We start from the raw sequence: 14,068 nt of genomic DNA on the forward strand, positions 1-14,068 counted from the left end.
TAGGCTCATACTTCTGATAGCTCAGCGTATATATACTAGAGACTTATTGGTCACGTGACCCAGGAACAGGATGGACATCCTTGTTCAAAGGGAAAATTCATCTTTATAATCATTTCTACCTGTAACACATCTCTTGTGCGTCTTCTAATTCTCAGTCGCCCTGTCCATCTGGCCCACCCTCCCCATTTCCATCTATGTCCTCTGGTTGTCCTCTGGTTGTGGCAGGGAGCTGGACACTAAAGCTCCTCCATGTTTGGTACACGTCGTCTACATACTTCCTGCACCTCAGAAATGTCACATATGATACTCAGTATACATGTACAATTAAAGTGGAAGTTAACTTCCATGCATGACTTTTACCTATAGGTAAGCCTATAATCAGGCTTTCCTGTAGGTAACATAAATATCTCCTCAACGTGCGCCGTTTAGGAGATATCTACATTACATGCAGGCAGTGACATCACTGGCACATGCGCTCTGAAGGAACGGCCACCCATGCCTTCATAGCCCCATGCCGTGACCAGCGGCTCCCACACACATGTGCGTGAGTGACGTCATCACGGCTCTGGCCAGTCACAGAGCCGGATTCTGCGAACCCCGTAAGCAAGACGGGTGAATATGGAAGCGGCTTCTAGATTTGACCTCCCGGTGTGGGATGGCTTCGTTTTAAGGCAAGTTTAACATAATGTGCTAGTATGTGGTGCATACTAGCACATTATGCCTTTACCTTGCAGGGTAAAAAAAAAAAAAAAAAATCATCCAGCGTTTGCAACCGCTTTAAATGTCAAAACTTTATTGGTCAAACACAATCCTCTTGTTAAAAAGTTAAAAGTAGGGTCAAAGCTCTTTTCTCTCTCTTGTGGGTCAAAGGAATGCACTTAGTTCTCCTGAGGCTGCGACCAAGATTCAGCCGGCTGTGGCCTAAAGCCTGCTGTTTCTGACATCACAGATCCAGTCCATACTCTGGAGAGATCCCAACTTTAATGTCGGAATCCAACCAGATGTCTGATCGGCCAGCTGCTCCCGGCCCCACCACAGCCCAGTGCTCCAGTGAGCACTGGAGGGGCAGAGCAGAGATCCAGTGACCGACAGTCACCACACTCTGCTCACTGAAGACTGAGAACTGAGTGATCAGCGGTCATGTGATTGCTCAGTTCTCTGTCTTAAAGGTGGCGGCAGACAGATGCAACATTGGACCAATGCTGCACCCACCTAGGCGAGTATAAATGTTTTGTTTTTTTTTTAACCCACACTTCTCTTTTAACTGGGTTTCAGACCAGCTGCCGCAGGTTGGCTCCTCTGGCCGAACCGCCGTAACTGTATGTCGGCCCTTTAAGAAGCTGTAGGAGGCGCGCGCGCCCGCAGCGTGTGCCCGGAGCGAATGTGAGTGCCCGGCGGGCGCGATGACCGCCAGGCACCCGCGATCGCTCGTAACAGAGCGAGAACCAGGATCTGTGTGTGCAAACACACAAATCCCGGTTCTCTCAGGGGAGAGGAGAGAGATTGTGTGTTCATACTATGTATGAACACCGATCTCTCTCCTCCCCTAGTTAGTCCCATCCCCCCACAGTTATCACACACCTAGGGAACACAGGTAACCCCTTGATCGCCCCCTAGTGTCAGTGCCCCCTTCCCTGCCAGTGACAATTATACAGTAATCAGTGCATTTTTATAGCACCGATCGCTGTATAATTGTCAATCGTTTAAAAAATGTGTCAAAAGTGTCCAATGTGTCCACCACAATGTCGCAGTCCCGATAAAAAAAATGCAGATCACTGCCATTACTAGTAAAAAATAATAATAATAATAATAATAATAAATAATACAAATGTAATAATGCCATAAATCCATCCCCTATTTTGTAGACTCTGTTACTTTTGCGCAAACCAATCAATATACGCTTATTGCAATTTTTTTTTACCAAAAATATGTAGAAGAATACATATTGGCCTAAACTGAGGAAAAATATTAAGCAGCCAAATCTTCCGGGGCTGAAGTGATTAATGTGCATTAAAACTCCAAAACAAAAAATATATACACTGCAGATTATCAGTCCTTACATGTAGTGGCTGCATTCGTTTTCTTCTTTTCAGGCGAAAGGGGGCCATGGTTGCCACCAGGGCTGTGCACAGGCTGAGGCAGAAAGAAGAGGTATTCACTCCCTTTTTTTTTTCTTACTATTTTAAATTTGTGTTAGTTTTTGTAGTCCCTGCTGGGAGGGGGGCTTCGGCATCCTCGTCCTGAGCTCCAGAGGAACTTGTCCAAGCGTTGTTGGTCACCCAGGTAAACTATGGACATCTACCTTTCTTCATGTCCCTGACATGGGGACTGGGAGAGTAATAGTTTGCAGAAGAAATTTTATATTAAAAAAAAGCCAAAAAAGAAAACTAATGCAGCCACCATATCTAGAGACTATTACATTTTTGTTCTTGGGTATATATACACTTTAAAGGTAAACTATTATGATTAGGGCTCATTTTTTTATTTTTTTTTAATGTTTAAAATCATTTTATGTCTTAAAATTATATTTTATAAAAACGTTATAGAATTAAGAATTTTATATCTTAGAAAGTATTTTTAAAAACTTTTTTATATCTGTAGAAAGTATTATTTTACCGAAAGGGTAGTTGATGTTTGGAATAAACTAACAGCAGAGGTAGTGAGACAGTCAACAGTAAATGGCTTCAAACATGCTTGAGATAAACATATCTCTATACTCAGACAACAAGGTTGATGAAAAGAAAGGAAAAAAAAATACAAAAATAAATACATAAATAAATAAATAATTAAAAAATAAAATGGGCAGACTCGATGGACTACTCCTTCTGCCGTCACTTTTCTATGTTTCTATGTTTCTGTCTCTTTTTTTTTTTTTTCCTTTTTTATTATTTAAAACCTCTATTTTACATTCTAACATTCAGTGCAGGATTTACCCGTGACACTAGGGATTTTCTATAAAGAGAGCACAGCAGGAACTGTTTACTTTCAGGCTGTCTTTCTCTTATTGACTCTCCATACAGTTTGTCAAAGAAGCAGGCAGGCAGAGAGGGAGGGGCGGAGCCACCGCATTCGGTCAGAAGGTGTGTGGAACTTTCAGTTTGAGATATTGAGCTCTGTAAACAACAGATTTATCTTTCAAAAGGGGGACAAAGGAGTGGCTGGTGGATGTGTGAAAAGGTGCTGAGGGCTCCAACTGCTGGCTGGATATGAAAATACAAAACGCTTACATGCAATAGTTAACCAGTAGAAGTTTGACTGAATGGTACTTACCCAGCTAACTGATCTGGATTCTTCTTTCTTGCCTGTAGGAGATACAGAGGTAACAATGAGATTTCATTCTGCTGATAAAATTCAGGCTGCCATGAAAAAAAAATGAAAGCCTGAGCCTCTTCCATGATGCGGGTGACAATGCTGTTGGCATATGGTCTGTATGCAGTGTCACATTATTGTACACTCCCACTAGTAGACATGTGCACGCCAGAAATTTGTGTTTAATTTTGGATGCATTCATACATTGAAGAACTCTATATAATCACATTCATTATGTTGACCCATTTTGTCTTCGGAATTCATTTTGTATCTCTTCGTTTCGTATATTTGTTAGTCCGGATGGATTTGAAAAACTTTGCAGTTTTTTCCGGAAGTTTGCTATACTGTGTATTTGACATATTATCATTTGGAAAGATTGTACAAAGAACAGTGCAGCGCTGGAAAATTGTCACAAGTGTAAAATGTGTTATGTCAAAAATAAAACAAAGTGACCAACAACAGTGAATGACAGCCAAAAAAATGGCCGATATGAAATCAATCAATTGAGTGCTCATAAATAATTTGCAAAAGATATGGTGAAGACAAATATGATAAAAAACAGTTCATATAGTAAAGTGAAGGTGAGAAGTAGAGTCCAAAAATTATGATGCTCAATGCAGGAGTTGTGCATCAATATTCCACCGCTAGTGCTGCCCACCACCTGGTGATAAAGTAATGGAGGCTTACCGGAAAGCCTGCGACCACCCTTATTCAGGGGAGTCAAAACAGGCTTAGTAGTATATGGATCTCAGGGGATGTCCCACTGGAAGCTCTGTGTGATGTCCTACCACCCTCCTTCATGAACGGATAATCAGCAACAACAGGGCGCCAGTTCGGAGAATATAGTCCCAGGGGCACTTCCTATGTGGCAATCAATGTTGCTTCCAAAGAAGTCCGGCGAAGATGAACCGTAGATGCCAAAAAGAAAGAAGGGACTCCAATAGTGTAGAAGAACTAAGACTGCTATCAGCTAGCAGCTTCAGTGATGTGTGGGAAAGATTCAACATCTTCAGACGCTAGTCCAAACCACCTGGTGGTATATTTTTTTTGGGGGGTAGGGGGGGGTTTAGCGGCAAACAATGCCCCCACAGCCACCCCCCCTGGTTGGTCGGTCACCAGCCACACTTACCCTATCTAGGTCACGGGCAGCGCTTCCTCCGTGCATCGGGCGGCGGCTTCCCCTGCTTCTCCTCTGCATCATGGTGGCTTCCGCCATGCGTCTCCTCCCTCCTCCTTCTAGGCGGCCAATAGGGTCACTTATCCTATCCACCAATCGGGTAACGGGTCTCAGGACCCGCTTCCTGATTCTCCGGGAGGAGAATCAGGAAAACAATAGCGAATATTAATTGCTATTGTCACACAAGTGGGTGGGCAAGACCTTTGTGTTGCATACTCCCTCTGCGGAATAATGGTCATGATGCATGCAAATTATTGCCCCCAAAATCTATGAGGTGTACTTTTAGAAAAATGGCAAGCTATTCATCCTGTGAAACTGTGCAGGTGGGAGCAGAATCAAAGGCTATTGGGCTACTTTCCCTCCAAGTCGCATGTTATTCATTTATAAGGAAGAGTGAATACGTGTGCAGAAAACGTGCATGTGAAACCCACACTAAAAAGTGCACTTAAGGGTGTGCTTTGTCCAATCCCCGAAATGGTAGGACCTCTACTCTGATTCCCTCCGTTGCGCAAGGCTCCTGGCAGGGACATAGTGTTCAACTGGTCAGCCTAGCCTGAAGGACTGGCAGACCCCAATCTTCTGTGTCATCCAAAGCCGACCATCGAATACTAGATCAAGGGGGTCTCCCAAAGAGAACCTGAGGGCCACACATCCTCCCCCTAGACGTCAGGGCAAGCCCAAGGACTCACACCCTAAATCTTAGTGAGAAAAAAAACACACAAAAGTTAAAGAGTGACAAAGTGAGGGGAAATAAATTAAAAATAAATAAGTGGCTGTGCATGTGCACTGGCCAGGCCCTGAGGCCTGGAAGACAAAAAAGTGCCCTAGACTTAGCCAAAAGGACCAGCCCTAAAAGGCGCAGTGCAGAAAAAGTTGTAGTGACTGTGACCATAAGCCTTTTCACACAGTGGGGTCACACACCAAAGTGTTACTAAGAACACCCCTATGGGGACCACTCCCAGGGGGCACAGACAGGACTCTCTGCCCTCCCAGCTCATGGCCAGATAAGGTAGAACCATCCAAATCAGGAGGAACAGGGCCTATCCAGTTTTCTCTGGGGAATTACTCCCATGCCCTGACAGCCTGCGGGCACCCCGGTTTCTGTTCCAGCCGGTACCAACCTTCAGAGCCCCCATCATACCAGCAGGGATACTATATAGCTAGCCATTCCAGCCCCGGTTCAAGCAGGAACAACAGCATATCACCCCTACTGGTCACTGATGAGAACAGATACTACACTTAATCTTAGCAAAAATATTGTCCTGGAGAGAATATAGCCTTTTAACATTCAATTTACCCTCTATTCTCACAGAACAAATGTACATGCAATTTCAAGGGACAAAAAGCTCACTATAGTGAGTTTCCCTATTACCTTCAATAATTGATTTCATGCGATCCAACTTGTTCTTGAGGTCAGATTGGCTCTGATATCCGCTGGTCGTCATATCTCCAAGGAGAGCATTCTCTGTTGTGCTGAATAGGAAGAGTTCCTCGGCCAGATTTTGTATGCTTTGCTGGCTATTGAGGATTTCCATCTTCACATGGTCACTGCTGTCCTCCAGATCATCAATCACAACCAGGACTCTCTTCCTACCTGCTCAATAAATCCAGACATACAAACAACATGTAGTATTATCAACAAGCAATGTTCATAAAATATAATATCCTCAGATCCTGTGTTGGATCAAAGTATAGACAACTTTATTTAAGGTGAACATTATATTAAGAAGTTGTGGCTATAAAAGGCAGTAGAGGGCAAAGAACGAGTCACCTGTATTGTCATTAGTCTTCCTTCAGCTGATTTTTTTAGATATTATTGACTAGCCATGCTTTGTTCTGCATGGCGGCTCTGTGTGAGGGCAGCCATCTTAGCCATGTCCTCATTGCCCCAATGACAGAGATGCCTCGTTGTAGGCAGAGTTCCCACATAAATGTTTGTTCAGTTACTGGCTGACCTAGGCTGAGGGAGGAAAGAGTTACTGTGTGTAACCAGGCCAGTAGTAGAAATATGGGGGAAGGCTGGGTTTGAGGGATTTTTTGGTGGTTTGGACAGGCTACATCTGAAAGGACATGCCGTAGCTGCTGTGGAGAGGGGCTGCCTTGCAGTCTGTCGCAGGCATCGGGGTTCCGGTAAACAATCAAGACCTGGAGAACGCCAAGATGAACTGCTACCTTTCTGAGGTATGCCTGGGCAGCCAGGTAGAGGTAGTTAGGGACATTAAAATATCATTGATCAAATTGGACTGTACTAAAAAGAATTTTAGTAAAATTGCATCAACTGTTCTGAGCCTAGTCTGAAGTTATTCAAAGGGGTGCGTGTTGGGATGTATTAAAAGATGTATTAAAAGAACGTCAGTAAGGCACATGTAGGGTACGGAACTCTACTGATACAAATAGCAAAGCCAAAAGAATATTGACACACATTAAAAAGGCAATTAACTTCAGAGATAAAACTGCAATTCTCCCACTCTACAAGACTCTGGTCCAGCCGCACCTGGAGTATGCTGTCCAGTTCTGGGCACCAGTCCTCAGGAAGGATGTACTGGAAATAGAGCGAGTACAAAGAAGGGCAACAAAGCTAATAAAGGGTCTGGAGGACCTCAGCTATGGGGAAAGACTACAAGCACTGAACTTATTCTCTCTGGAGAGGAGATGCTTGAGAGGGGATATGATTTCAATGTACAAACACCGTACTGGTGACCCCACAATAGGGAGAAAACTTTTCCGCGAAAGGGCATTTAAAAAGACTCGCGGACATTCACTAAAATTAGAGGAAAAGTGATTTTACAGGAAACTACGTAGAGGGTTCTTTACGGTAAGCGTGGTAAGAATGTGGAATTCTCTTCCACAGGCGGTGGTCTCAGCGGGGAGCAGTGTGGTCAACCGCCAGTATTTTTACTGGCAGCCTGTAAAAAATGGGCACTTTTCTCCTGCCAATAAATGCCAGTGAAAGAAAAAGGTTGCCAATAAAAAATATGGCTGTAACGTTTGGCCGAGACCAACCGAGTGCCTGCTACAGTGTGTTCGGACTGTGGCGGCAGTGTGTCGCGTGAAGTCATGGTACAAGGGAATGGAGCAGCCGGAGCCTCATGTGCAGGTCTGTGGAATGGGAGGAAGGCTGAAGGGACCACCTGGCATGGAGAGAGAGGGTCACTGTGACTCAGGAGGGGAGGTGTCATGTTGGTGGGGTGCCATCATCATCTCTGCTGCTGCACACTGCTGTCAGTGTCACTGTGAGAGTCAATTGCATGTGTGTGTGCCGTCCATTCTAATTTCTTGCCCTCCGATTTCTGTTCTTGAGCTACTTATTTACTATATTGAAAATAAAATAAGTAATATGTTTTTTGCCTTACTATCTACCTTAGATCACTTTGCTAATTGCATATTGTACTTGTTTGTAGCCTAAATACTGAAATTTGCACTTAAAACTGTCATTGTGTAACTTTTAAATATGTCAGTAAAAACGTGACTGTTCCAGTAAATTTTGGGTGTCGTGTCAGTAAATTTCAATCTGGTAGATTGGCAACACTGGCGGGGAGCATAGATAATTTCAAAAAACTATTAGATAGGCACCTAAACGACCACAACATACAGGGTTATTCAATGTAATATTGACATATAATCACACACATAGGTGTAAGTTGCTATGGGTAACCAAGCATTAGTTCAAGTCACAAAACCTGGTACCTGGTAAAGGTGACGGGTCCTCTGGTAGAGAGGGTGTTGATGTTCTGGCTCCCTCCCTAGCATTCGGTTTCCACTAGCAACTGGAACTGAACCCACATTACAGAGATCCATGACTTGCTCACATACTGTCGATATGGGATGGAAGGAGTTACCAAGTGCATGCATGAGGTCCACGCTAGGTGCACAGCAGGACACCATTTTGTTATTGGGAGTGAGATAACAGAAGTACACTGGACTGGTGGAGAGGTCGTGGGCTCAGCAGCTTCCCACCTAATGAAACCTGCATCAAGTTACAGTGTGTAGTTAAATGGGACAGCGCTTTCAGAGGAACTCTGTACTTTTACTACTGCACACAGTGTCATGGCTCATCTCTAAGTCGGAATTGCCTTAAAGTGATTGTAAAGTCTTGTTTTTTTTTTTGTTTTGTTTTTAAATAACAAACAGAGCAGCCCTGATCCTCCTCTTCTCGGGTCCCTCTTTGCTGGTCCTGGCCCCTATTGCGTTCCCCCACAGTCAGCAGCTTCCTATGAGGGCACCAGAGCCAAGTCACAGCTCCGTGCATCCTTACAGACAACCTGACCCTCGTCCCCTCTCTCCCCTTATTGGCTGACTGACTTTAATTGACAGCCCCGGGAGCCAATGGCGCTGCTGCTGTGTCTCAGCCAATCAGGAGGAGTGTCTTGGACGGCTTAGACATTAATGGACCTCACTGGAGAGAGATGGGGCTCAGGTAAGTAATTAGGGGGTGCTGGGGTGGCTGCTATGAATGAATGAATGAATGATTTGTAAAGCGCTGCAAATGAAAACTGAATCGCCTCAAGGCGCTAAATGCGTTTAGTGTTGTCAGCTTCTAGAAGAGGAAGGTCTTGAGTTTTTTTCCTGAAAGCCAGATGGTTTTCTTCCACGCGGATGTGGGTCGGAAGAGCATTCCATAGCTGAGGTCCTTGGACTGCAAATCTTCATTCTCCCTTTGTTTTGTAGCGGTATTTGGGAACGAGGAGGAGGTTTTGGTTAGATGATCGAAGATTGCAATTGGGTGTGTAGTGTTTTATTTTCTCTCGAAGATATTGAGGAGCGTTTCCTTGTATGCATTTTGTGGGTGAGGCAGAGGGTCTTGAATGTGATCCGATTCTTTACGGTTAGCCAATGTAGGTTCCTTAGGGATGGGGAAATGGACTCCCAGGGTTTTTTTCCTGTTAACAGTCTTGCCGCCGCGTTTTGAATGACCTGTAGGCGCGCAAGCTGATATTGGGGTAATCCTATGTAGAGCGAGTTTGCGTAGTCGAGTCGGGAATTAATTATTGTTCCAACTACTGCTGCTTTGTCCTCTTCTGGGATGAAGGGGATGAGTCTATGTAGCAGGCGGAGGAGATGGTGAGATCCGCTAACTACTGATCCTATTTGTGCATCCATTGTCATTTCTGAGTCAAAGATAACTCCGAGGCTTTTGGCTTTGGTGCTTGGAGAGATGGTTTGTCCAAAGATGGTGGAAGGTGTCCACGGAGTCTTGGTTTTTGAATTTTGGTTAGCGTGTAGGAGAAGAAGTTCTGTTTTTGAACCGTTGAGTTTGAGGGAGCTAATGGTCATCCAGTCATCTATCAAAGTGAGGCATTTCTCTAATTGCTGATGGTGGTCTTTTTGTCCAGTGATGCGAAAGTACAGGTGGGTGTCATCAGCGTATGAGTGGAAGCAGAGGTCTGATTTTTTGATGATTTTGAGGAGTGGGCAGATGTAGATGTTGAATAGGACTGGTGACAAGGGTGAACTCTGAGGGATTCCACAGGAGATTGTGCGGGTTTCAGAGGTGAATGCTCCCAGTTTCACTGTCTGAGAGCAATTCCCTAAGAAGGGTGCAAACCATTTTAGACTAGAATCTGTGACTCCTGCTACTTCAGTGAGGCGGACAGGTAGAGTATTGTGGTCCACTGTATCAAATGCTGCACCGAGGTCTAATAGTACCAGGAGACATGATTCTCCGTCATCTGCTGCTTCAAGGGCATCATCCCATATTTTGAGAAGTGCTGTTTCTGTGCCATGGCCTGGGCGGAAGCCTGATTGCAGAGGGTCCAGGAGTTGGTGTGTGTCCAGGTGGCGTTGTAGCTGTTGTACTACCGCTTTCTGCATATTCTTGGAGATGGTGTTGAGGCTTGTTATCGGTCTGTGGTAGTTAGGGTCCTTAGGGTCGAGATTGGGTTTCTTTAGTAGGGGTTTGATGATAGCTTGCTTGAGGGTGGTTGGCACAATCCCTTCTTTGAACAACTGATTTATGAGGTGTGTTATAGTAGGGGCCAAGATGTCGGAACATTCTTTCAGGAGTTTTGTGGGAATGATGTAATTTGGTGATGTGCTGTCTCGAAGGCTTCTCATAATGTTTCTAGTCGTGTCAGTGGTGATTGGGGTCAAAGAGAAATCTGGTGGTTGTGTGATGTTCGTGTCGATATCCTCTTCTTGCTTTGGTTGAGTGAGGTGGGTTGTTTTTTTCTGTTGAATTGATTTCCGAATGTTGTCAATTTTGTCGATGAAGACATTTGATAACTCATTGCAGAATTCTTGAGTATCGTTTGCTGTGGGTAGGGTTCATTGACTGGCGACTATTTTGAAAAGTTCCCGTGGCTGGTTTAAGGCAGTTGAGATGGTGTTCGAGAAATGTTCTTTTTTTGGCTTCAAAGATTGCTTTGTGGTATTTCACAGTGAGTACTTTGTAGTTTGTATGGTTTTCCTTGGTAGGATTTCTTCTCCATGCTCTTTCAACTCTTCTACCTTCATGCTTGAGTAGGGTGAGGGTGCCATTAAACCATCTTAAGTTTTTTTTGCGGATTAGTGTTCTGCGTTTTGGCGCCACTAAGTCTGCTGTTTGTAGTAGTGCATTGTTTAGGCAGTTGAGTGTTTGTTCCGTTGAGAGGTTTAAGTTTAACAATGGTATTTTGTTTGATAATGTGGTTTTGAAGAGTTCAGAGTGTAGTTTCTTCTGAGATCTGTTCCAATGTGTTGTTGTTACATGTTTCTGTTTTTTGGAGGGTGGTGTTGGTGGTGATTTTAAACTTAATAGCGTGGTGGTCCATCCATGGTAGTGGTGTGTTGTCGAATATGTTTATGTCCATATTCTGTTTGAAGATGAGGTCTAGAGTGTGTCCTGAACCGTGCGTGGGAGCATTTATCAGCTGTTGAAGACCTAATTCTTCCAGTTGGTTAATGCAGGTGGTCGCGATAGGGTCTTGGGTAGAGTTTGCCCAGAGGTTAAAGTCCTCAAGTACCAGAAAGTTTTTGGTTTTTAGGGTGTGCATTGAAATGAATTCAGTGAGTGGTGTAGGGAGATTGGTCTTTGGTCCTGGTGGTCTGTAGCATAGTAGTATGTGAATGGTGTCTTGGGGTGTTGTTTGAAGACGCATGGAGAGTATCTCCATGAAAGGCACTGAGTTCTGTAAAGTTGGTTTGGTGAACACAAGGTGTGATTTGAAGATCACTGCTAGGCCTCCTCCTTTTTTTCCTATTCTATGCTCAGTTAGGATGCTGTAGTTCTCAGGCACCAGTTCAGTTAGGATGGTATTGCAGTCGGATGTTAGCCAGCTTTCTGTAATGAAGAGGCAATCTATGTTGTTTTCGGTGATGAAGTCATGGATTTCCAGTCTGTGCTTGACTGCAGATCTGGTGTTGATCAGGGCGCATGCTAGTTGTTGTGGTTGGATTGGTGTCTCCCTGTATTTGATGGTTGATTGTGGTTTGGTCCTTTAGTATTTTTCTTTTTTTAGTCTTTTTTGAGTGGCGGTTAGTAAAGTTGAGGCGGTGTTTCTTAGCCTGTGGAGGGCGTCCGCTGTGTATTTGAAATTGCACATGGTGGTAAAGACAAGTTGCTGAAGGAGGATGATGAGTTTGCTGGGGGATGGAGGGATCAGATGGCTGCCTCTGCTACTGGAAGTGTAGTTGACGGGCTAAATGATGGTGCGGAAGTTCTGGAGGTGATTGAGGGGCTACCTACCTCCCTCCTGTTGATCCAGAAGGCGAAAAACCCATATCTTGGCTGGCCAATAGCTACAGCAGAGGAAAAAATTCCTTCCTGACCCCCCGACGGGCGATCGGACTCGAGGACCCTGGATCAACTGCTAGGGTACCCGGTGGGCTTACCTGTACAGGAAGGTCCAGAGGAAGAGGGGGGCAAATGGGTAGGGGGATGCCGCTACTTACTGATTACACTGGTGCTGCGGTTGCATTTAGGAGGATCTATGAAGGACGCTGGTCAGGCCAGAGCCATGGATATCCTGGTCTCCGGTGTTAACCTGTGCCCCTGCAGTGAGGTCCAGTATCGAGGAGGGGGTGTTCCAGGTAAACAGGGCACGGGGGCCCGCTGGATGGGTGTAGGAGGGGTATGAGGTGCTGCCGTGGTCTGTCCCCCGAGTCTAGAGACTAGAGAAGCGTGGTGATTGGACGGCGGCTGCGGTGGTGCCCCCGGGGGGGTTCGGGACCGTGAACAGAGGGGGGTCTGTGGGATGGTGGGTCCTACCTGGAGGTAGGCCGGTGCAGGCCTGGGAGGGTCGGGAGGGACCGGGTCCCGGTACTAACCTGCAGGGTGGCGGTCCGGGGATGAGCTCCGGGTGGAAGGTGCCATCAGTGACCCCTAATGTTCTGACACTGCAGATATGAGGCTACAGAACTGGAGTGCCTAAGCACAGGACATGCTCTATATTTCAGGAGGAATTCAGGGTACTGCTAAGGTACAGGCTATAAGTCCTACAAGCATTTACTGGTTGCATTTACTAGTGAATACAGAGTCATTTTATGTCAACAAAAGGCTTGCCAATTCGGCATTAGGATTAACTGACCACCATGTGATTATTAGAAGTAACTCATCTCTGACTAATAATGTAAGGGGGTTCTTCTTCTGCTGATGTAGAAGGGTCCTTCTGCACTGACCATCAATGTAAGGGGGCCCTTCTTCCACTGACTACAAATGTAAAGGGGCACTTCTCCAATGACCAACCACCTTTTGAAATGTGCACTTTCTATACATTTCTCTTTCTCTAGTAAACTACACTAGAGACATACCAAAGAGTGGTGGGTATATTCATCCATGGGTACAGCCAGTGTACTGTACCTGGGGGGGGGGCACTGCACTGTTTTTCAGCAGGCAAGCTTGGATTAATTGATCTCCTGCCCAACAGTTTCTGCATAGTTCTGTCACTGAAATCAAAGCCAGGAAATTGAAAAGATGCCGTAGAGACTTTGCCTTCCTCTGAGGTTCTTAAACAACACAAATTATATTTTTAAGTGTTTGAATTCCTCCCACTGGTCACCAAACTAAGATGATACTTTTCCACTGACCCATCCCACCAAGCAACAATGTAAGGGGAGCTTAATGGAAGGAAGCCCTTCTTCCACTGAATAATATATAAACTTAGGAGGCTCTTACTCCACTAACCATCAATGCAAGAGAACAATTCTTTACTGGACATCAATGTAAGGTGGGACTATACACTGTTCTCCATTGTAAGCGGGCACTGCACTAATGTAAGGTGGCCCTACTCCACTGATCAAGAATGTATGGGGTCCATTCTCCACTGACCATGGAAGTAAGAGGGCATTACACCACTGATCACCAATGTAAGAGAGCATTACACAATAGACTACCAATGCAAGGGGGCATTATACCACTATCCACCAATGTAAGGAGGCCATTCTCTCACTGATCACCAATGTATGGGGTCTTTACCCATTGACCAGCATGGTCTCTTACGATTATTGTAAGGAAGCCCTTCTCTGCCTCTATAAGAGAGCCATTCTCCACCAACCACAAATGTAAGAGGGTTCATCCCCACTAACCATCAATGTAAGGGGACCCTACTTCTGCTGACCACCAATGTAGGGCACACTTCTCCACTGACCACCAATGTAAATGGGTTT

The 14,068-nt window shown here is 45.0% G+C and overlaps 1 protein-coding gene across 2 annotated transcripts in view; it reads right to left on the minus strand.

Annotated features, from left to right (window-relative positions):
* Window positions 1–14,068, minus strand: part of LOC141148167 (uncharacterized) — a 113,083-nt gene that overhangs the window by 6,095 nt on the left and 92,920 nt on the right. For both annotated transcript variants that reach the window (XR_012245175.1, XM_073635354.1), the window contains exons 4-5: window positions 5,859–6,080; window positions 3,271–3,302 (exon numbers count right to left, since the gene is read on the minus strand). Coding sequence is in view for 1 of the 2 variants with exons in the window: in XM_073635354.1 (XP_073491455.1) it covers window positions 3,271–3,302; window positions 5,859–6,080 (254 nt within the window). In the remaining variant the exon portion in view is untranslated. The remainder of the gene's footprint in view (window positions 1–3,270; window positions 3,303–5,858; window positions 6,081–14,068) is intronic.

Source organism: Aquarana catesbeiana, linkage group LG06 (genome assembly GCF_042186555.1).
Source record: "Aquarana catesbeiana isolate 2022-GZ linkage group LG06, ASM4218655v1, whole genome shotgun sequence".
Classification (NCBI taxonomy): Eukaryota; Metazoa; Chordata; class Amphibia; order Anura; family Ranidae; genus Aquarana; species Aquarana catesbeiana.